At 44.0% G+C, this 22174-nt stretch overlaps 1 protein-coding gene across 2 annotated transcripts; it reads left to right on the forward strand.

The window, feature by feature from the left end:
• Positions 1–859: 859 nt before the first annotated feature.
• Positions 860–20963, forward strand: LOC143680055 (T-lymphocyte surface antigen Ly-9-like). Of its 2 annotated transcripts, none has more exons than XM_077156639.1 (10): positions 860–953; positions 5631–5960; positions 7583–7855; positions 8307–8648; positions 9849–10118; positions 11485–11589; positions 12470–12523; positions 16036–16325; positions 16708–16779; positions 19026–20963. In XM_077156639.1, exons 2-10 carry the CDS (start codon positions 5672–5674, stop codon positions 19092–19094), a joined length of 1764 nt encoding a protein of 587 aa, XP_077012754.1. In that variant the 5' UTR covers positions 860–953; positions 5631–5671; the 3' UTR covers positions 19095–20963. The 2 variants fall into 2 exon arrangements, with proteins under 2 accessions (XP_077012754.1, XP_077012753.1); XM_077156638.1 differs by lacking the exon at positions 860–953 and adding an exon at positions 1180–1506.
• Positions 20964–22174: the final 1211 nt, after the last annotated feature.

The following is a 22174-nucleotide window of genomic DNA, read 5'->3' on the forward strand; positions in this document are numbered from 1 at the left end:
ACACCTGAAATGAGCCTGGCTGAGGAACAGAAAGAAAACAGAAACATTAAAAGTGAAAATAGCCTAAGACACTTCTGGGACACCATCAAGTGTGCTGCGTGATGGGAGTCCCAGGAGGAGAAGGCGGCGAGAAAGGTCTCAGCCAGGGCTGCAGTCATCTCAAGACACTACTAACAAAGGATCCACTTCAAGACTCATTCCTGATGCTCTTGGTAGGCTTCAGATCCTCACCGGGTATTGGCTGGAGGCCTCCCTCAGTTCTCATAAAGGAGCTTACAACATAATACCTGGCTTTCCTCAGGGCAAGCTAGGGAGAGAAAGAGAACATCCAACATAGAAGCCACAATCTTTTTGCAACCTAATCTCAGAAGGATATCCTATTACCCCAGCCTCATCCTATTCATTAGAATCAAGTCACTAAATCCAGCCCACACTCAAGGGGAGAGGTGAGGGATTGCAAAAGTGTGAATTCTAGGTGGCAGCAAAGATTGGTGGCCAGCTTAGAGGCACTTATATTGAAGATTCCAGGGGCAGATTACATGCTTCAGGAGGGGTTCAATTCAGCGGTTTAATGATGTCACCATATGTAATTTCTCTGCTCCCCCCCCCCCCCTATTTTTTTGCTTCACTTCCTCTGTATTCGCTCCATTCTTAGACAGGCTCTCCCATGGTCTCTGGATGGCTGCCAACACCAGTCAGGACTGCTTCTTTTCAACTCAACCCCAGCAGAAAAAAATAATAAATGAAAGAATTCACGAGAACATTCCGAGCTGTATTTTGTTTGGACAACCTAGACCGCGTGCCTACCTATGAAGGGTGAGGCAATCACTGTGGGCAGGAAATGCAGTACTCAGGTTGACTTAAGTCGGACGGAAGACCCATCTACACCACGTAGACTGACAGATGGGAAAAGAAGGCCGATCCCCGAATAAAAACTGGGTTAGTGACCACAGGTAAGGAGAATAAGCCTCAACATCCGCTCCACACACTGAGGGAAAGAAGAGAGCCTCAGTATCTGGAGACTGGGTGCACAATTTTCTAAATTTACAACATGCCGTATCTCAACTCCAGTCTCTGAGAGGGAGGGAACTAGAGAAGTGAAAATGCAGAATTGTTTAGAACCCGAGTCTCATGATGCTAAAGCATGTGATGTTCAATGTTAACTTGCAAATGTGAGGAAGGCCCTGAAAAGACTTGAGATCCCTACAGCAACCCGAGTGGGCAGAAGGAGCCTGCAGTGCAAGCTATTAAAAAAAACCCTCCCTGAAATACACACACACACATACACACACACACTCACTCACGCACATGCTTATGCGCACAAACTCTGGCGGAAGCTGGGTTATTTCCTGCTGCCGCCTAATTGCTGTAAATAGAAGATCATGGCGGGGCCAAAGAGGCTCTCAGATGCCTATGCTCTAGGGTCTCTCTCTGGTAGGCTGCAGAAGAGCCAGCCACAAATGTTCTCCCCCATTCAGTGGACTCCTCTCCTCTTCCTGCTTATGGGTAAGTCTACACTATTCACTGCTGCTTGCCGCTAGTGTTCCTCTGAGGAGGGGTGTTAATAAAATTCAGGAAACTCCTCTCATTGTACTAATTGCTCCATAGGTTCCGCCTTATTCTGAGCCCAAGATGTATATATTTATTTATGCATGTGTGTATGTGAGCCAGTGCATATTCGTATACCACGAGTATGTGGCGCTCTATTCTGTCTCAAAAAGCTCTGCGCTCAGACTATGTTCCTCTCGCCCTCATCCCTTCCTGCTGAAAAATGCCAAGTGATGAGTTTGTTCCCTTCTCAATGTCGATAAAACCCACACAGGGTTCCAGGAAAATTTCCCTGATGACAAGCCACCTAGCTATTGCTTAGGGAAGGCTAGGATTGTTGGTGTTTTTTTTTCTACATCCTACCTTATTTATCACATTTGCAGAACTACTCAGCCTTCGCTGGGGACCTGGGGATGGTCTGCGGCCCTGGGCTAGGCGGCCTCCATCAGGATATCCTTTTCTCCCCGCGCCCTACTTCCCATCAAGGCCCGATCCCTGCTAGTTCCCGGGGAAGATTTCCCAGAAGCGTGGGGTGGACCCCCACTGTCCCGCAGGCAGAGCTGACCCAGGACAGATATGAAGCACCGGGGGGTCTCAGCTACTGCAACTGCGGCAGCTCCTGCTCTCTGGGGTCCTGCTTTCCCTCGGGGAGCAGAGGCTAGTGCAGGTAGCATGAGGGGCTTAGGAGCAGTTGGAGTGGGGTTGGGGGAAAGGCGCAAGGCGGGGAGGCTCTAGGAAAAGCCCTTAGATAGATGTGTGGTGGGAGAGGGAGCTAGGACTTCAGGGCTGAGCCATTCACTTTCATTTTCCTTCTTTCCTGTGTATAAAAACACAGGAAGCCGCAGGGATGTTTAAATACACACGCAGCCCTTGGGATGCTCCTCGTTTGTGTTGTGTGAAATTGAGATAAACTGCATCTATGGTCATCCAAGCATCAGGTGCTCAACTCAGTGAATTTGGGACAGGGTAGGGCAAGAGGCATCTCTCCTGCTCTGGGTTCACTGACTGGGGCAACCTGAAGCCTCACCTCACTCTTTTGGTCTAAAACGGAATTCCCTTGATGCTTTCGTATCTCCAAGGACTCATTTAGGAACTTAGAAGGTAATAGGATGAAAGACCTTTCTTTAGAATGCAAAACATCTGAAGTAAATTCTCGCTCCTTCATTTCCTAGCTGTGCAAGCCTCTATTTCTTAAGTGGATAATGGAGTTAGAAAGATATATCATGCAGGACTTTTTTTTTTTTTTTTTTTTTTTTTTTTAAGAGAGAAGGAGGAAGGGAAGGAAAGACAGAGAAGGAAGGAAGGATGGAAGGAAGAAAGGGAAACATCTTTAAACATTTTCTTGTTTTATTATATTTTGTTTGTTTGTTTGTTTTTTACATGGGCTGGGGCCGGGAATCGAACCGAGGTCCTCCGGCACGGCAGGCAAGCACTCTTGCCCGCTGAGCCACCGCGGCCCGCCTCATGCAGGACTTTTTATAGATTAGAGATAATGTGTGTGTGGCGAGAGAGAGAGATTGGTGTTATATGGTATGATGATATGATATGATATATGATACGATAGATACGAAGCCCTTAGCACATATTTGGTGGAAGCTATGATTGCTATTATAGTGATTTTTATGTGCATTATTCGGAAAATATTAAAGGATAGGCAAGTCAAATTCAGGGATCACAATCTTTGAATGTGACAAATGGTGCAGTTCAAAATAAGAAGGGACTCCTGTCACTCTACTTAGAGCCTCGTAGCACCTTTTTTGCAACAGGATTTGACCGGTGAGCCCCACACCCTGTTCCCCATCAGTGACTGTCTGTGAGCCTCTGTTTATCTCTGAGATGAGGAGAGATGAAGTCAAATTACAGCACTACACACCCAGCCAACACCCAGCATCTCCGAGCTTCCAAGTCAGAGGCAGTCAGCACACCATTTATGTAGTCTCTGGGTTCAACTCACCAACCCAAAATCTCAGGCAAATGAAATTAAACCCTGTAAATTTCACCTCCTCATTTGTAAAATAAAGCAAATAATGGGATAATTCTGAGCATTAAATGAGATGATTTATATAAAGTACCTAATACACCCATAGCAGCAGTAAGCAGTTTCTTCCAGATAGGGAGAGTTCTCTTTTAGGAGACCTCAAATCTGAGTCTGCCTATAGAATCCACCTGAACCTGTATCCCCCCTACCCCCAGGGTACTTAGCTCCAGGACCTCTCTAGCTGCCTTTCCACCAGGCCCAGGTGCTCAGCTGATTTGGGTCTGGACAGAAACCCCCAGTACCTGCAACAATTAAGGCGTCTCTTTTCGGTGCCTGCATTTCTCAAGCTGCAAGGTCTCCAATGCACACCTTAGTCTTTATCCCTTTCTCCAGGATGTATTTATGACTCTCCTCTACCTCTCACATTTTCTACTTGTTTCTCCACCCAGAATTCCTGGAGTAACCTGGTCCCTGAACTGATCTGACTTTTTCTAGAATTCTCAGAGTACTCTCCAGAGACTCAGAAGCCCTGGAATCTTGGAAGCCAAATAGCAGTGACCCACAGACACCCTTAGGGTCCCTATAAGGAAATTATCCATTCTAAATGAATGGCAGGCTCCTAGTAGCCTCGGTAACAACATTTATCAGGAATCTGGGTCTTCCCTGATAGAAAAAAAACAAGAGCTGAATCAAAGCTACCGTATGGTCCCAACCTCAAACCTTGTTCCTGAAGGCCGACCAGATTTCTCTGGCTAAGACAAAGTCAGTCTGACCCCCTGGGAAGGTAGGGTGAGATAGAGATGGGAGGTGCTCCTTAGATTCCCAAGATTTTATATTAAAATTCTCAGACATACAGAAAAGTTGAAAGAACTTTACAGCAAAGCCATATACCTACCACCAAGGTTATACCATTAACTTTTATTTTTCTTGCCTTATCCCACACCTGTCTATCTACCTATCCCTCTAACCATCCACTGATCCATCTTGTTTTTTTTCCAAAGTTTCCAATTTATAGTTCAACAGTCCTTTACAATTCGCAACAAACTGCTTTCATTTAATCCTCACCATGTCCCTTGAGGAAGATGATGCAGGTGTGAGCATTTCTATATTATGGGCAAGTAAACTCACCCAAGAGGAATTCAGAAACTCACCCAAGGTTAGAAGGATAATCCTCCTGTTTGAACAGAAACCTAGAAGAAGATATCTGTTCTAGTTTGCTAGCTGCCGAAATGTAATATATCAGAAACAGAACAGCTTTTAAAAGGGGAGATTTGATAAGTTGCTAGTTTACAGTTCTAACGCTGTGAAATTGTCCAAATCAAAGCAAGTCTTTAGAAATGTCCGATCTAAAGCACCTAGGGAGAGATACCTTGGTTCAAGAAGGCCAGTGATGTTCAATGTTTCTCTCCTAGCTAGAAAGGCACATGGTGAACATGGCGGCATCTGCTAACGTTCTCTCCAGGCCCCTTGCTTCATGATGCTCCCCGGGAGGCATTTTCCTTCTTCATCTCTAAAGGTCACCGGCTAGTGGACTCTGTTGTTCTCTCATCCTTCTGTTTGGTTCTGCAGCTCTCTCCTCGTTCTCAAAAGGAACTCTCTCCAAAATGTCTACTCTTTTATGGGATTCCAGTAAATTAATCAAGATCCAAGTAGAATGGGTGGGGACACATCTTCATATAATCAAGTTTAATACCCACAATTGATTGGGTCACATCTCTGTGGAGATAACCTAATCAAGTTTTCAACCTAGAGTACTGAATAAGGATTAGAAGAGACCATTGCTCCCACAAAATTTATTAGGATTAAAACATGGTTTTTCTAGGGTACATAAATCCTTTTAAACCAGTGCAATACCTAACTCTTTTTTTTTCAATTATTATAGCTGCTTTCATGGGGGACAGTGTTTGGCAAATGAATGAATGAATGAATGAGTGGATGAATAACTTTGCTAAGCAATGGGCCTAGAAGGAGGAGGGCAGGAATCTCATTTCCTTCTTCAACATCTGACATTTATGCTCAATGTATGTTTTTTGAGTGAATAAATGAATGAAAGCTGGCTTGAGGAGCCAAGCTGCTCCTCCAAGGCCCTCTTCTGCCTCTGCAGGGCCAAGAGTCTCTGGAGAGGACACATCCCCAACGGTGGTGATGGGAATCCTAGGGGCGTCCGTGACTTTCCACCTCAACATCTCAGGAGACCCAGAGATCGAGCATGTCACCTGGATCAGTTCCCAGATTGCTATAGCTTTAGCATACCCGAGAGGAAATGTTGTCTTCATGGATAAAAGCTACGAGGGCCGACTGACCATCGCCCCCGACATCTCCTCCCTGTACATCAGCAACCTGACGCTGCAGGATGCAGGACCCTACACGGCCCAGGTAAACCGAAAAGATGTTCGAGTCACCACCAAAAAAGAATTCATCCTGCACATCTTCGGTGAGTTCTGGGGTTGATCTTTTATTTTTAAAAACAATTCTTTTCCTCTCTAAGAGTTTTTCTCTCTGGGATAAATATAACTACCACATTGGCCATTTTCGCACAATTCCATACACACAGATGTCAAGAGTGGAAAACACAGCCATAAAATTCGTACACTTTATGTAACGGTCGTAATTCATGGAACTGCTCCCCTACTCACTGGCAATCAGATTGTTTGGTATTTTTCTGTCTGGTGCTTCAGTAGTAGAAAATTCACCTGCCATGCGGGAGACCCGGGTTTGATTCCCAGCCCACGCACCCAAAAATATATATATAGTTTTTTTCTCTCACAAATAATGTTGCAATGAATAGTCTCATGCACCTCTCTTTTCACACATGTGTGAATAAGGTAAATTCTGAAGGGTCAATCTGTTGCAGCTATTCCTGGAGTCAAGTTGCCGAGTCAAAGGATATAGGCATTTTTAATGTTGCTAAATTTTGCCCAAGTGTCCTCATGTTAGCAAGCAACCCTCCCACAGCACTGTTTGAGAGTATTTTCCCCGTATTCTTGATAACCACGTGTTAGCCAACATTTTTGTCTTTGCTGAACCGGCTATTTAAAATAGTATTTCTATAGTTCATATTTTTCTTACTATGAGTGAGATGAGCACCTGTTCATGTTTCGGAACCATTTGTGTTCTCTTTTCTGTGACTATTAATATCCTTCGCCCATCTTTCTATTGAGTAGCTTGATCTTTTAAAAATAGTTTTGTGTGTTTTGTTTTTTGTTTTTTTGGTGTTCTATGTGTATGAAAGAAATGGGATTCTATATGAAAGAAATATTTACTGTCATAGAACAAATTCTAAGATTTATTGTTAAATATTTTTAAATACTCAGAACGCTATGTGTAGTAATTACCGTACTATACTGAGGATATCTCTGGAAGGATCAGTAAGAATCTCTTAACAGTGATTGCCAACAGGGAGAGGAAGTAGATCAAATAGACGACTGGAGGGCAGGGATGGAAAAGAAGCTTATTTTTATTTCATTGTGGTCCCTTCTGTATGTTTTCAATTTTATGCATGTATTACATATTTTAAAAAAAAGAAATAACATTTAACTAAGCATGCTTATACACTGTAAAGACAAGAGATATCACAAAAGGGAAGAAAAGGAACAGTAAGACAATCTAGAAGCACGTTGGTCCAAAATTCAGAAAAAAAAAAGACTTGGGTAACAAATTTTAGAGGTGGTGTCCCCATCCCTTTTGTCTGGTACTGGGTCCTTTATTTAGTCACCAAACATTCATGAGTGCCTGTCACAGGCCAGGCTGGGTGGAAGGTATTGGGTCACAGGCTTTGATGCCTGCCCTTCAAGACTTCATGTACTGGTGGGGAGAGGGACAAGGAGGCACACAGTTAGGCATATTGACTCGTGGTGATAACCCCTAGAGGGGACATTATGGAAGCAGCAAAGAGAGGCACTCAGCCTCGACTGCTGTGGGAAACTAAGAGAAAACTTCCCCTGGAACAGGCGATGGGGCCCTGCCTGCTGTCCCCAGCAGCCCCACTTTCCCATATCCTCTCAGCGCACACCTGCGGGTAGATGAGTAGCTGTCCCATTGCTATTGTCCCCTCAGAGCAGCTTCAGCAGCCACGTGTCACCATTAAGGCCACAGTGTCTGAGAACACCACCTGTAACATCACCCTGACATGTGCCGTGGAGGGGTCAGAGGACGGCGTTCGGTACAGCTGGGCCCCGAGGAATGTCCACGGTTCTGAGCCCTCTGGGGGCTCCACTCTCACCATCTCCAGGACGCCCTGTGACCCAGACCTGGTGTACACCTGCACCGCCAGCAACCCGGTCAGCCAGAGCAGCTCCCACCCTGTCCGTGCCCAGCAGTTCTGTACAGGTACCTGAGCAGGGAAGTCCAGAAACCGCCTAAGCAACTGTGGGGTCAAAGCCCCAGGCTTCTGGCAGGACACAGACACAGAAAAGATGGGGAAGCAAAAGAACAAGTCTAAAGACCCCTTATCCTCTGTTCTAATGTGCCAGAGAGTTGATGGCAGAAAACTTGGAAACTCTCCAGAGGAAGGCGGGCAGGTAGAATAGAGAGCATGGATGAAGGAGTCCAGACTGGTCTTTGGGTGGGGATAACCCCTGCGGTCAACTCAGAAGAGCAGACAGGGCTGGAGAGGCCTGGGTATGCTTTGGCATAACCAAGTGAAATGGGTTGTCATGGGAAAGCAGCAGGGATGGCTCAGCTGGGGAAGAAGTTTGGGCAGGAGGCCCTGGGGGCTGGCCGAGGAACAAAGGAGTGGGAACCAGTGACTGAAGCCACAATGTCTCACCCTTGACTGCAGATCCAGGAGCCTCCAAAGGAGGAACGATGGGGGAGACAATAGCAGGGATCCTGGGGGAGTCAGTCACCCTGCCTCTGGCCGTCCCAGCCCATCAGGACGTAGAAAAGGTTGTCTGGATGTTTAATGCATCTGTTATCAGCAAAGAGAGGGGAGAAGCAGCAACCACAGACCTGCTTATGAACTCCAAGGAGCCCGATGAGGTCAAGGTGTGGGTCTCTGGCCAGGACTACTCCCTGAAGATTGGCCGGCTGCAGGTGCAGGATGCCGGCCCCTACCTTGCCTATGCATGCTCAGAGGCTGCCAAAGTGGCCAGCGTGAGGCACATCAGCCTGCTCGTCTACCGTGAGTCCTGTCCTTCCCCGAAAACTTTCTCATCTTTGCTGCCTGCCCCGCCTCGCTCTTCTCTCAAGCCCCTCCTTGTATCAGAATGTCTTGGGTCTCTAGGACAGTTCGTTCCAATTCATGGAAGGGAAAATTACACCTGGCTGCTGGGCAAAATCTGCCTAACAAGGTCCACCTTCTTCCAAGCTTCCGGTGAGACCTTAGTCGCCTACTTTTAGCAGGTGCCCTGTCCTCCTGTGCTAATTATCCAATAGGACCCAGGAAACCTTCACATTTTTATAGAACATCATTTCCAATGAGGGCTGAAGTGGCCAGAGTAGAACCAGAGGAGACTGAGGAGAAGGCCCTACCAGCACCCAGAAGACTGTGTGGGCTCTGAGAGTGGGAGCCATTTGGCTCTGCCGAGTGTGAAGGACGGAACCTGCATTTTGTCTCCTTAGCCCGCGCCTCATGGGAGCTTGGCCTGATGGGTTGCATGATTTGGGTTTGTCATCTCCTTCATCTGTACCGCTCAGACATGGTCAACACACTCCCAGCCTGGGTTTGTGGGTGTCTAGGTATCTGTGGCGGGAGATACTCTCTAAGGTCTTGAGATATGCAGGGAGTAGGCCAAGTCCCAGCCATTGCATACCATGACTCAAATATAAAAAAAACTGCAGAAGATTGAATAAAACCATAAACTGGGAACAAACAGAGCAAGCCTTATTCTTTCGTTTAAAATCACTAACATTGAGCGCTTCCCTGTGTTGAGTGCAGGGCTCACCTCTCTACCAAGATTACCTCATATAAGTGAACAATAAGATAATAGAACCTCAAATCGAAGCCTTGAAAGGGCCCTCAGAGTGAGTGAAAGTGCTGTGCTCATTTTTGTTGATTGGCTTGCTTGCTTTGTCTGAGCTGTGAGTACCCCTTTTAGAATGTCGTTGCATCTTTCCTTTCTCATTTTTTATTGATTCCTTATTTCACACATAAGAATCAAAGGCCCAGAGAAGTGAGGTAACATGCCCAAGATTTCACAGCTAGCGAGGGAAAGGCCAGGAGCACTCCAGAACGCCTGTGACTCCTGCAGGCACTTTCCCAGCCCTAACCCTGTGTCATCACACAACTTCAGTGCGTACGTTTTGAGTGAATGAATTCACACTGCGACTGCGCAGAGGGCAGCCCTGACTCCTCAAGAGATTTGCCTCTCTCCTCACACAGGGAGGCTGAAGCGGCCGAAAGTCACCTGGAGCCTTGAGCTCACCGAGGACAGCCTCTGCAGGGTCACCCTCACGTGCTCAGTGGAGGACAGTGGAGACAACGTCAAGTACACGTGGAACCCCCTGCAGAAGGGAGCTGTTGTGTCCCAAGGGGGGTCGCGCCTCCAAGTCTCCTGGAAAAGCGGTGAAAAGCACCCCAACTTCACATGCACCGCCGTGAACCCCGTCAGCAACAGCTCCTCGCAGTTTCTTCCTGGGAATATCTGTCCAGGTTGCTGTCCATCTCCGCTCTGCCAGGCCTTGGGGTCTCAGGCCCGGCTCCAAAGGAATTTACAATTTAGGTGTTTTTTCATGAGAGTGTGAGGGAGAGTCCTTCGGAGCAGCACATTCCAATAGAAATATAATGGGAGTCACATATGTAATTTTAAATTTTCTGAAAGCCAAATTAAAAAAAGTAAAAAGAAACAGGTAACATTAATTTTAATAATATCTTTTATTTTACCAATGTATCCAAAATATCATCACTGCAACATGTATCCAATATAAAAAAAAAATGACTCATGAGATAATTTGTATTTTGTCTTGTACTAAGTCTTTGAAATTGGGATGTATTTTACATGTGCAGCACATCTCAAGTCAGATGCTAAATTTCCGTTGGAAGTGTATAACCTGAATTTAGGTTTCATAAAATTTGCAGTGGAATAAATAGCTTTATATACCCAGTTGCTCCAAACATACTTGATAGCTTTTCAATAACTGAATCAAGTATCTGGGTTTTCTTAATTTAAAATCTAATTAAATAAAATTTAAAGGACTTAGTCCCTCAGTCACAGTAGCTACATAGCAAGGGCTCACACGTGACTCACGTTATCCTACTGGACACGGCAGCATTAAAGGTTTGTTGAGAAGTGTTTATGGAACATTGACATGGAAAGGGATGCGGACCACAAAGGAATGAGGGCTATGTGAGTGGAATTTCAAAAGGAGGCCCCAGCAGCTCTTACTTAATGTTGAGGACTATCCTAGGTCTTTGTGCATTTTCACATAATCTTCACAACAACACTATGAGGCAGACATTCTTATTATAAAGAAACCAAGGCTCAGAGAGACTAAGGGGCTTGCCCAAGGTCACACAGCAAAGACAGAATTGGGACCCTGGGCTCCATCCTCTGATCTTCCCTTGAAAGAAGCAGAGGGAAGGGAGGATGTACCCAGGATCTGATGACGCTGGGTCAGTCTGCACCTGACAATTTTATCTAGAGCCTTGCTCAGTTGAGATCTGGGCTCTTTCTGTTTCAATCCTGGAACTCCCCTTATCCACAGAGAGGAGCAGTATGGTGTAGTGGTTAAGGGTGCTTTCAAATCAGGTAGCTAGATTCAAATCCCAGTTCAGGTACTTAAAACTCTGACACTAGGGAAGCCAAAAACCTCTCTACCCTAGGACGGTGCCTGTCTCATTTACTGCTGTCACCTCTTACCTAAAACAATTCTTCCTCAGTAAATAGTTGTAGAATGAATAAATGAAAATACATATTTTCTGCCATATCATGGAGTTTAAAGAGGCAGGTAGGATGGCCATTATGCTGCCATCTCCCTTGTCATTATTTATGTTAATACCATTCATTTTCTCTTTAAAGGGCCTAAGCGAAGAATGAAGCTTTGGATTATATCCACCGTGCTGGTTTCTTCTCTTCTATGTTTTGGAGCCTTTGGCTGGTACATTTGGAAACAAAAAAGAACATGTGGGTTTGCTGAGACCACTGGCATTTGTCAGTGCTAGGCCATTTCTGTGGAATCTTCCTTTCCTCTGGAAAATCCCCTCCTACCTCTTGTCTCCAAAGATTTCATTTCTTCTTAGAGTGATGGAAGGAGTGGGGTATAGGAAGTCAGGGTGGGGCTGGCCTGAGGACAAGTCATCAGAGACTCCAAAGTCAGGAGAGTTCTGCAGCTCTCATCTCCCCTGCTGTTTGGACCAGTTTAACTCTCTCCTGCTGCAGCCAGCAGAGGGGCAGGGTTGGGGGAATGTGTGCCACAATGTGGCATCTGGTAGCTCCAGACTCACCCATACTAATAGCTGTAACACCAGAAAAGGAAGAAAGATGTTTCTTCTACTTCCAATTTGAAAACTCTCTGGAAATAGCTCTGATTGACCCACCTTCAGCTCATGGGCCCTTCTTGGGCCAATCACTGTGGCCGAGAGGGTGAGATGTTTTGATTGGCAGCTCCCTGTAGAATCTCATTATTGGAGTGGGGATGGAACAGTTCCTGAAAAGAATGGGATAGCTAGAACGCACAGGGCCCAGGAAGAATCACTGTGAGCAGACAAACCGCAGTGGCTACTGGTTACAACAGAGAGCTTAAAGCTTCTCCCTTCCAAAGGGATGGCAGGAAGCTCCAGGGCCTTCTAGAATCTCAGCTGAAGGTGACCTTATACTCTCTCTGGTCACCCTTTCCCATGGGCTTGTCCTCACATCACGGTTCATCGCCCTCCTTGAAGTCCTTTCCTTGTCTGTCCCTAGACATTCTCCCTCTCTCCTTTGGCTCTCCTAGAAGCAGAGACCTCTCTTCTCACAACCCTCCTGATGAAATTTCTCTACCTTTATTTATTCATTTATTTTTCAGATTCAGCCCCAGCCTTCGGTTCCAGCCAAGTTGAGGTCCCTGCTGACATACCAGGTAATATGGGATCCCTGGTTCAGAGAGGAGCTCCAAAGCTTTTGCTTCTCAAAGTGTGGAATGCAGACCAGCAATATGGCCATCAGTCACAAGCTTACTAGAACTGCAGATTCTGGGCCCTACCCCAGAACACTGAATCAGAATCTGCATTTTAGCAAGATCCCCAGGTGATTTGTCTGCCCACTAAAGTTTGAGGAGCAATGTGCCAAAGGAAGGTGGTTTGGGGAACAAAAGTCACAACCAGAGGGACCCTTCAGAGCCATGAGAGGCAGTCTCCAGGGTTCCTCAGGCACTGGCCATTGGTCACTTGAATTAGCCTAGGATGAGGATGGAGTTATTGTCATCAGTGTAAGAATGAAGAAACGAAGACCAAATGGAATAGTGAATTTGTGCCAGGATCTAAAGTTAACATTTTATTTAAAATTCAAACCCACAAAACTGTCCACACACCTATTACCCAAGAGTATTGCTGGGTCTTTCGTTTTCCAATTTTTGAAAATGCTGTGGAATTCTTTCTTGAAACAGATTGTGAGGGAGAATCCCAACAGCAGGTAAAAGTGAGACTGTTCTGCTAGATGCTGGGTTGGATAGCTGAGATACCTGCCCCCTTACTCTCCCGCCCCACAGTGTCCCAAGTCACCGCTTTGAACTCTGGGGTTTCAGACTTCTCAGGAATCCTCAAACTCTGCCCACATGGAACAAACCCTGCTTTATAAAACCCTATCTCACTTCTGTGAAGGGGATCACCCAAGAGAGATGGAATAGCAGAAACTGGAGGGGGGTGTGCTCAAGTAATCCAACAATGCAGGCTTTCCTGGGAGGCAGGTAATGAGAATGAGGCTGAACTATGGAGTTTCCGACCAGCTCCCTCCCCACATCTCCACTAGCCTGTGACCTCCTTCCTTAGAGCTCTGGACAGAGAAGAAAAAGAGAAGAAGTGTTAGGGACAGTACCAGCATCCCCTCTCCCAGCACCTTTCCTCAGCTCCCAAAGCCTCTTTCATTGGAGACTTTTTTAGTCTCTTTACCATCTCTCCAAGGTCACCTCTTCAGATCCACAGCCACTACCTTAGTACCTGCTGTCACTAATTTTTTGTTTAACTAATAGTGTTTTATTAAAAAGTCATTCACTTATATGGTATACAACAAAAGGTAAATCTCCTTCCAAACTCCAATTCCTGTCCCTTCCCCAGAAACAACCACTTTTAAGATTTATGTATATCAAAGTCCTTTCAGAAACATTTTATGCCTTTACAGCCATCATATGTATTTATATTTATGCATTCATTACACAAATGGAAGCAATCTATACATACTTTTCTGAACCTTGCTTTTTAAATTTAACAGTATTTCCTAGGAATATTGGCATATGTAGATTAGACTGTGTTCTGGTTTGTCAGCTGCCGGAATGTGATACACCAGAAACACAATGGCTTTTTAAAAAAGGAATTTATTAGGTTGCAAGTTTACAGTTCTAAGGCCATGAAAATGTCCAGATTAAGGCAAGGCTATAAAAATGTCCAAATTAAAGCACCAACAAGAGGTTACCTCCACTAAAGAAAGGCCAATGGAGTTCAGGGTTTCTCTCTCAACTGGAAAGACACATGGCAAACATGGCAACATCCGCTAGCTTTCTCTCCAGGCTTCCTTACTCATGAAGCTTCCTGGGGGGCATTTTTCTTCTTCATTTCCAAAGCTCTCCGGCTACATGGGCTATGTTGTTTTTTCAAAAATTGTTCCCTCTTAAAAAGCTCCAGTAAGCAATCCCACCTTGAATCGATGAAGACCATTCCATCTCCACTGAAGCCATCTAATCAGAAGTTACCACCCACAATTAGATGCGTCATATCTCCATGGAAACAATCAGAAAGGTCCCACCCAGCAATACTGAATGAGAATTAAAGGACATGGCTTTTCTGGAGTATGCAACAGATTCAAACCGGCACAGATGTATCCCATGTATTTCGTTATTCCACTATATAGATGTTCCTTAATTTATCTAACCAGTCCCTATTAACAGGTATTTCCATTCCTTGTCACTTCTTCCCTAAAATATTATAATGGCTTCCTAATGGCTTCCTAACTGGTCTTTCCCTCTCTAGTATTTCTCCTTTCTATCCTTTCTTCCCCCCACTTTCCAAAGCTCATCTCTGACTGTTCTAAAACCATAAATGGCTCTTTGTGTCCTTCCCTTTTTGTTCAAGAAGCAATATAACCTAGTGAGCAGGTGTACGGGTTCTGGGGTCAAGCAGTCCTATGTTCAAATCCCAGCTCTTATTATTATTAGTGATGTGATCTTGGGCAACCCACTCTCTAAGCCTCAATGTCCTTACCTTGCAAAATGGAGGCACCTGAGTCTCAAAGTTGCTATGAGGACTGAGTGGGGGCAATATACACAGTGACTTCTCAGTGGATGAAACCTACTACTATGCCCAGCATTGGGCCAGACAACCTTTTATCTCTTTATTCCACACGTAGTCCGTGGGGGTCAGTGTGAAATAATGGTTAAAAGTATAAAGTACAAGCTACCTGCATTGAAATCATGGCCCTACCACTTATTGGGGCAAATACTTAATTTTTATGTGCTCCAGTTTCCTCATCTGCAAAAAAAAATAAAGATAGCTATCACCTCTGCTTTGTGGGGGTTATGCATATTAAATACATTTACTCATAAAAAGCATTCAGAACAGTGCCTGTCCCATCGTAGATCCTTAAACCTGAGACATTACTATTATCCACTCAGGTCAAATGGGCTACTTGAGGCAAGGTTGAGGTCTACCCAGTGTGCTCATCGCAGGTGTCAGCTCTGATGGCCCTATGCTTATGCAGTTGCAGTTGTTAAATATTTGAATATATCCCTTGCCAAATGGTGCCCCAGATCCCAAAGTTTCCTTTAATCATGCTACCTCTTCTGCCAAGAATGCCCCTTCACCCATCAAAACCTTGCTCCTTCAAGGCCCAACTCAAAAGTCACCATCTTCATAAGCTCTTCTCCACTTTCCTAATCAGAGGCCATTTCTTCTCACCTTTGTATTTTCCTCATCCTTTCATGTGGCACTCATCAGATCCGCCTTACATTAATAGATTTATGTGTAGCTCTAATATTCTAATATTCTAGTACTAGCCAGTGTACTCCTTCAGGACCATTTCTAACTGAACTTTGGGTTTCCCCACCTGTCATGGTGCTTGGCATGGTTTATCCAACAGGGTCAGTTCTGCTCACTAAGAGTAGCTGAGTCCATCACATGTTTACTCAATGAATATCTATCAAATGAATGCTTGAAAGGATGGAAGGATGGAGGGAAGTGGGGAGGGAGGGAGGGAAGGAGGGAAGGTGGAATGGAACTCCCTGAAAGAAGAGAAAAACTTCTCCTCCAGTTCTCTAGGCCTCATCTTGGGGAGGAGTCAGAGCAGGATTGGATCCTTGCAGCAAAACAAGAGAGGAGTAGGGATTGGCACGCTTTTATCAACCCCACACAGTGTAGTCCACACTATATACCGTGCTTTCTCAAGGACATGAGAAGCTAGACCCTCCGCCTAAGACTGCCAGACAACGACCCCAACCCACATCCAACAGCAGCTCTAGTAGCAGCGTAACTGAGGAGGATGAGGAGAGGACTGAGATGCACAAATCTGTCAATGGAAAGGATGAGACATATAACTTGGTCACTCAGCAGGAACTTGGGCATGGCTTGGCCTCCGAGGGACAATCCGAGTATGATCTCGTCACTCCATATGACAGAGTACTTGAGTCTGCAATTGAAGGGAATACAGTGTATTCCCAAGTGTTCCTCAATATGCAGGTGAGCATTTTTGATCAGTTTGTCTTCCTCCCACTCCCACTTCTAGGGCCGTCCAACATCCTGGATGATTAGTCCTACCAAACTGGAGGTGAAGGAATGGGGAGGAATGGGACCAGGGGTACATGGGCAGGAATCCTGGCTCTATCCTTGGGGTCCTTTGGAATGGGGCACTCATCCCTCAGATCCCATACTTGGGTCATTAATAAGGGAGGTATTGGGAAACAGATATCAGTCCCTACTTCACTAAGACCATTTATTTAGTCTCACGTTGTATGTGAGACCAGAACCTGGTGGAGTGCCCCATCTCCTCAAAGGTTGAGAGTGAAATACTGCAAATATTTTGCTTGGTGATTAAGGCCATTCTGATATTGATTTCTTACAGGGAAAGGCCCCGGTTCCCCATAGGAAAGAATATTCACCTACAGTGTACTGCTCTGTACAGAAATTCCAGACGGTGAGAACAATTTTCTCTCTATCCTAGGGCCCACAAAGTGAGGAATTATTGCCCAGACCATTTTAACAAAAGTTCTAGATTCCCATGGATGAGGAGCTTAAGTTCTACCCTCTATGCACCCTCTGACGCACAGCATGATCCCCGGAGATGTTTAAACAAGTATTCCTGACTTCCATCTGTGCGACCAAGAACTGGTTATTTCTAATTGATTTAATAATCTTACATTGATTAATTTTAACATTGACCAGAATGAGAGGCTGTAAACCCAAATACTGTACAGACTACAAGTATTCCCAGAAATATCTCTAACCCTAATCCTAATCTGCCAAAATAGTGAATTCTCAAAACAATTGGAATTTATTCAATGTCAAAGTTTTCTTTTGGAAGATGTGTTCTTCACTACAACCCACTGATTTTATTATAGTCTTAAAAGATTACTTAAGGGTGCAATACACCATTTAAAAATAATATTAACCAACTTTTATGTAAAGTTTTACAATTTTTGAAACACTGACAACCATTTTCTCCTATGACACTTATGACACCTCTAGAAATGCATTAATTACCATGCACGCTTTATAGCCAAAGAGGCTGAGATTCAAAGAAATTAGTTTTTCCTAAGGTCACACAGATGATTGAAAGATCCAGTATTAAGAACCACTGGAGTCTTAAAATAATCCTGAATAACTCTAAACAAAGATAATTAACTTTGATCTGAATCTGGCTCTCCACTCCACTTTCACTTTCCCAGAAACGTTGGGCCCATCATACTTTTGCTTTCAAATTTCCGCCACTACTCCCAAATTCTCTTCCTGTTCAAACAAGATGGGAAAAAAATCTGTCTTTCTCTCCTACTGATTTTTCAATTGTGTTACTGTCCTGTGATTGATAAATCAATCCATAGATATTTATCAAGCAGCTTTTGTTTGCCCAGAGCTGGGATGGGTGTTATGGAAAGTCAGATATTAAGGCACCAACTCTGACCTTGAGAACTATCTTACCTGTCTCTGGAGGGAAGAGACATGAAGCTGATTCATTTACCTGGAAGGGGAGAGAATACACACTATATGACCACTTTCTAAATTATATGGGCAATTCCCAAGGATTTTCTGACTCTAGAAGTAGGACTTCGGCACTGAGATAGACAAGAAAGATTTCATAATAAAAAGAGTTTGGTTTGGACCCTAAAAGTTAAATAGAATTTGCTCAGTAAACACCTGTTCAGGCATGAAATTCAGTTCAACCATCATCTGCCTCGTGTCCTAGCTTGTAGAGTGTGGTATAACGCTTAGCCAGCAGGGAGTTCGTTCTTGTCACTGCATTCCCAGATCTGCTTTCCACTCTGACCTAGCCCTTTGTGTTTGGGTCAGTTCTGATCTACAGTGAAGTCATGGACATCAGTTGCTCTCCTGAGTTTCAGTATGACCATGAATCACTCCATGTCTGGCCAGTCGTCCATAGCTCCCACACCACACAGGAACTTGCAACCCCTGAAAGCACCTGCACCCACAGTGTGAGTGGAAATCAGTGTATTTCATCAGCCAAGCTCTTGCCTTCAGAACTTTCGGGGCTAATAATTCTGAGGCAGGTTCTGGGACTCCTAAGGCCATAGTTGCCCATTTATTCAGGAAATTCTTACTCCTAGTTTAGTTATTATTTTCTAGCACACGTCAGAATAATATCTCAAACAAAATTTATTGTTATACCCAAGCCAATGCTGACACCTAACCTCCTCTCCTCTGCATCAGCTCAGTTCTCATCTGCTCTTTAGAGCCTCCCCTGACACTCTCAGACAAAGATCCTTAGAACCCTTGGAATCTGAGTGGTCTAATGGTCTGGTCCATTACTCTGGAACTTAACCTCTACCACCTGAATTATCTTATGTAATTACATATCTTGTTTCTCCAGCTAGGGAAGGGATTAGCATCATTAGGCAGTAGCTTCTTGAGGGCAAGGCCTTAATTGTCATTCTTGAATTCCCTCAGCTTGCTGAACTAAGCTGTCTTGTATCTCCCTTGCAGAGAGTCCAGTCCACAACCTTTACCATTAAGAGATGTTTCATAAATGCTTGTCATCTGTTTGGTCGATTGTTTGAATTCAAAGCCAGTTTATTTGAACCTGTTTCTATAAGATGGACCAACCGTACGCTGGCCCCACCTTCCTCTCTCTCACCAGCACAGGGCTTAGGAAACCAGAGTCTTCCAGGCTTTATTAACTGTGATGCTGGGTGTTCTTCTGGCTTACAGGTGGCACCACCGCGCCCACAGAATGATCCCGAGTTTCCTGAAATCCCCATCTATGAAAATTTCACCTGAAAAGAAAAGCAGCTGTTACCTCTTTCTTGCAGCCCTATAGGGCCGGGACTTCTGCAGATAGATTTACCTTGGGACTTCCTTCAGTGTCTCCTAGTTGCTTGGATTTAACCCCTACCCCTTCTCCTTGCCCTGGGTAGCTTCTGAAGCCTATTCATCGGTCAGACACAGATTCCTTCCTAAACCCATGAGCTTCAAATGTCAGTGTTCCGCTGAACGTGAGAATGATAGAGGAGGAGGGCTGGGGGCATAAATGAAATCACAAAGAAAGATAGACAATAAAGACCGAGATGATATAATCTAGGAATGACTAGAGTGTATAATGATAGCGACTAAATGTACAAATTTAAAAAATTGTTTTTGCATGAGGAAGAACAAAGGAATGTCATTACTGCAGGATGTTGAAAATTGATAGTAATTAATATCTTAAAATTTTTACTTATGTGGGAGACTAAAGCAGAAAATGTTTATTTGGCACAAAATAAATATTTTGACTAGTGCATTTCCTAATACAACGTATGTAGACAGCTTAATTGAACACCACAAGTACATGGAACCTTGAGTAGGGCATGAGATTTTGTTGGTTTATCCAGAGTGATGCCCCGATAAATCCCAGAGTGATTTAGAACAGTGAATAAAAAAGCATCTGCAAAGTCCCCTTCAGGAAATGATGAGAAAGGGGGAAAACTCAACTTCCCCAAGTTGAATTCTTGATATTCTCACAAGCAGTGTGGACAACCAAAGCTATAGGCTGAGTCCCCAATCTTGGGGGTTGTTCTTATGAAACTTAACCCCACAAAGGATAGGTCAAACCTACTTAAAATTAGGCCTAAGAGTCATCCCCAAGAGAGCCTCTTTTGTTGCTCAGATGTGGCCTCTCTCTACAGCCAACACAACAAGCAAACTCACCACCCTCCCCCTGTCTACGTGGGACATGACTCCCAAGGGTATGGACCTTCCTGGAAATGTGGGACAGAAATCCTAGAATGAGCTGAGACTCAGCATCAAGGGATTGAGAAAACCTTCTCGACCAAAAGGGGGAAGAGTGAAATGAGACAAAATAAAGTGTGAATGGCTGAGAGATTCCCAACAGAGACGAGAGGTTATCCTGGGGGTTATTCTTACACATTAAATAGATATCACCTTGTTAGTCAAAATGTAATAAAGAGGCTGGAGGGAACTGCTTGAAAATGTTGAATTGTGTTCCAGTAGCCATGTTTCTTGGAAGTGATTGTATAATGATATAGCTTTCACAACTGCGTGATTGCCAAAACCTTGTGTCTGATGCTCATTTTATCTGCCTTATCAACAGATGACTAAAACATAGGGCATAAAAATAAATGGGGAGAACAAATGTTAAAATAAACTTAGATTGAAATGCTAGTGATCAACGAAAGGGAGGGGTAAGGAATATGGTATGTGTGAATTTTTTTCTGTTGTCTTTTTATTTCTTTTTCTGAATTGATGCAAATATTCTAAGAAATGATGATGAATATGCAACTATGTGATGATATTGTGAATTACTGATAATATATGTAGAACGGAATGTTCTACATATGTTAAGAATGTTTGTGTTTCTTCGTTTTCATATTTTTTAAAAAATTTAAAAATTAGTAAAAAAATTTTTTTTTTAATGTCAGTGTTCCATTTTTCTCTTTGTATACTCATATTGTCTTCTCCCATCAACTCAGAGGCACCACCTCAAAACTCTGCTAATGCTGGTCAAATTGTTGTTGAAAATGACCCAGAATAACCTGGATTGACCATCCTTCACATCATCTTCTAAATAGTGGCTTAAATGGATCCTACAGATGTGCACAAGATCTATGCAAAATGATTTTTACTGCATCGTTGTTTAAAATAAAAGGTTGAAAATAGCCAAAACATCCATAATTGAGAGTCCATATACATGATAATATATCCATGCAACAGAAAAATGTCAGTAAAGAATTGATTGAGTAAATCATAGTGTTCACATTCCAAAGAAAGGTTTGGCCCTGACCTGGGCACCAGATTCAGAGGCAGTTGCCTGATTGACAGTACTGCATGTGTGTTATCACACACCACTGCTGGAAGAATTAAGCATTGTCCTCATGACTCCCCTGGGAGAGAATAACTGGAAACTTGCGCCTAGTCTTTCCGAAACCCTGCCCTATCTGCCTTTTTCCATTGCTCATTTTGATCTGTATCCTTTCACTATAATCGCCTATAACTGTGAGTTTAATAGCTTTTCTGAATTATGTTAGTCTTTCTTGCAAATCACAACACCCTAGGGTGTTCCTGGATATCCCTAAACATACAGACACTGCCACGTTCATAAAAAAAAAAGAAAGAAAGAAAGGAAAAGACCAATATAGAATGAACTTTAAGGTACATTGCTAAGTGGAAAGAGCAGTCAAGGGCAGTGCATACCATATGCTACCACTTGGATTAACAGTATATTTATATACTTATATAGGCATAGAAAATTTGGGAGAGTATATAGAAGAAACTTATCAGTGGCTGCCTCTGGGAAAGAACTGGGAATCAGAAGTTGAGAAGGAGACTTTCTTCTTACTGCACATTTCTTTGTACTGCTCTATTTTTTTAACCATACACACATGTTATTCTTCTGATGATTTTTTAAAGTATTTAAAATGCCTCTTCCATATAAGCTTCCCATAATTACCTTAAAGAACTTCCCTCTTTGTTGCCAGTCTGAGTGCAGAACTGCCACGGTATCTCTCCTCTTCATCACATCTGTGGCCTCAGCCCTGTTGCCCTGCCTGTAAAATGCTCGTATATTCCTGATACTGTAGTGGGCATTTATGCCATGTGTACTTTTTAGCCCGTTTATGTCCTTTAATGCTGTGTGCTCTCCTGCACGTGGTCAGGATGGGCTCTGTGCCCTGCAGTGGGTACTTCCAGCAGGGTCAGGCCATGCTTCATATGCAACCGGAGCTTGAGTACTGCTTGTTCACTGACTGGGTCATTGTATGGATCATTTTCTTTGTAAGGCATCATCACAGAAGCTCAATAATCATACACATGAATCAACCTATTGTATATTATTATAATCCAGATCAGAGCCTCCTAAATAGCCT

This window comes from Tamandua tetradactyla, chromosome 4, assembly GCF_023851605.1.
Source record: "Tamandua tetradactyla isolate mTamTet1 chromosome 4, mTamTet1.pri, whole genome shotgun sequence".
Taxonomy (NCBI): Eukaryota; Metazoa; Chordata; class Mammalia; order Pilosa; family Myrmecophagidae; genus Tamandua; species Tamandua tetradactyla.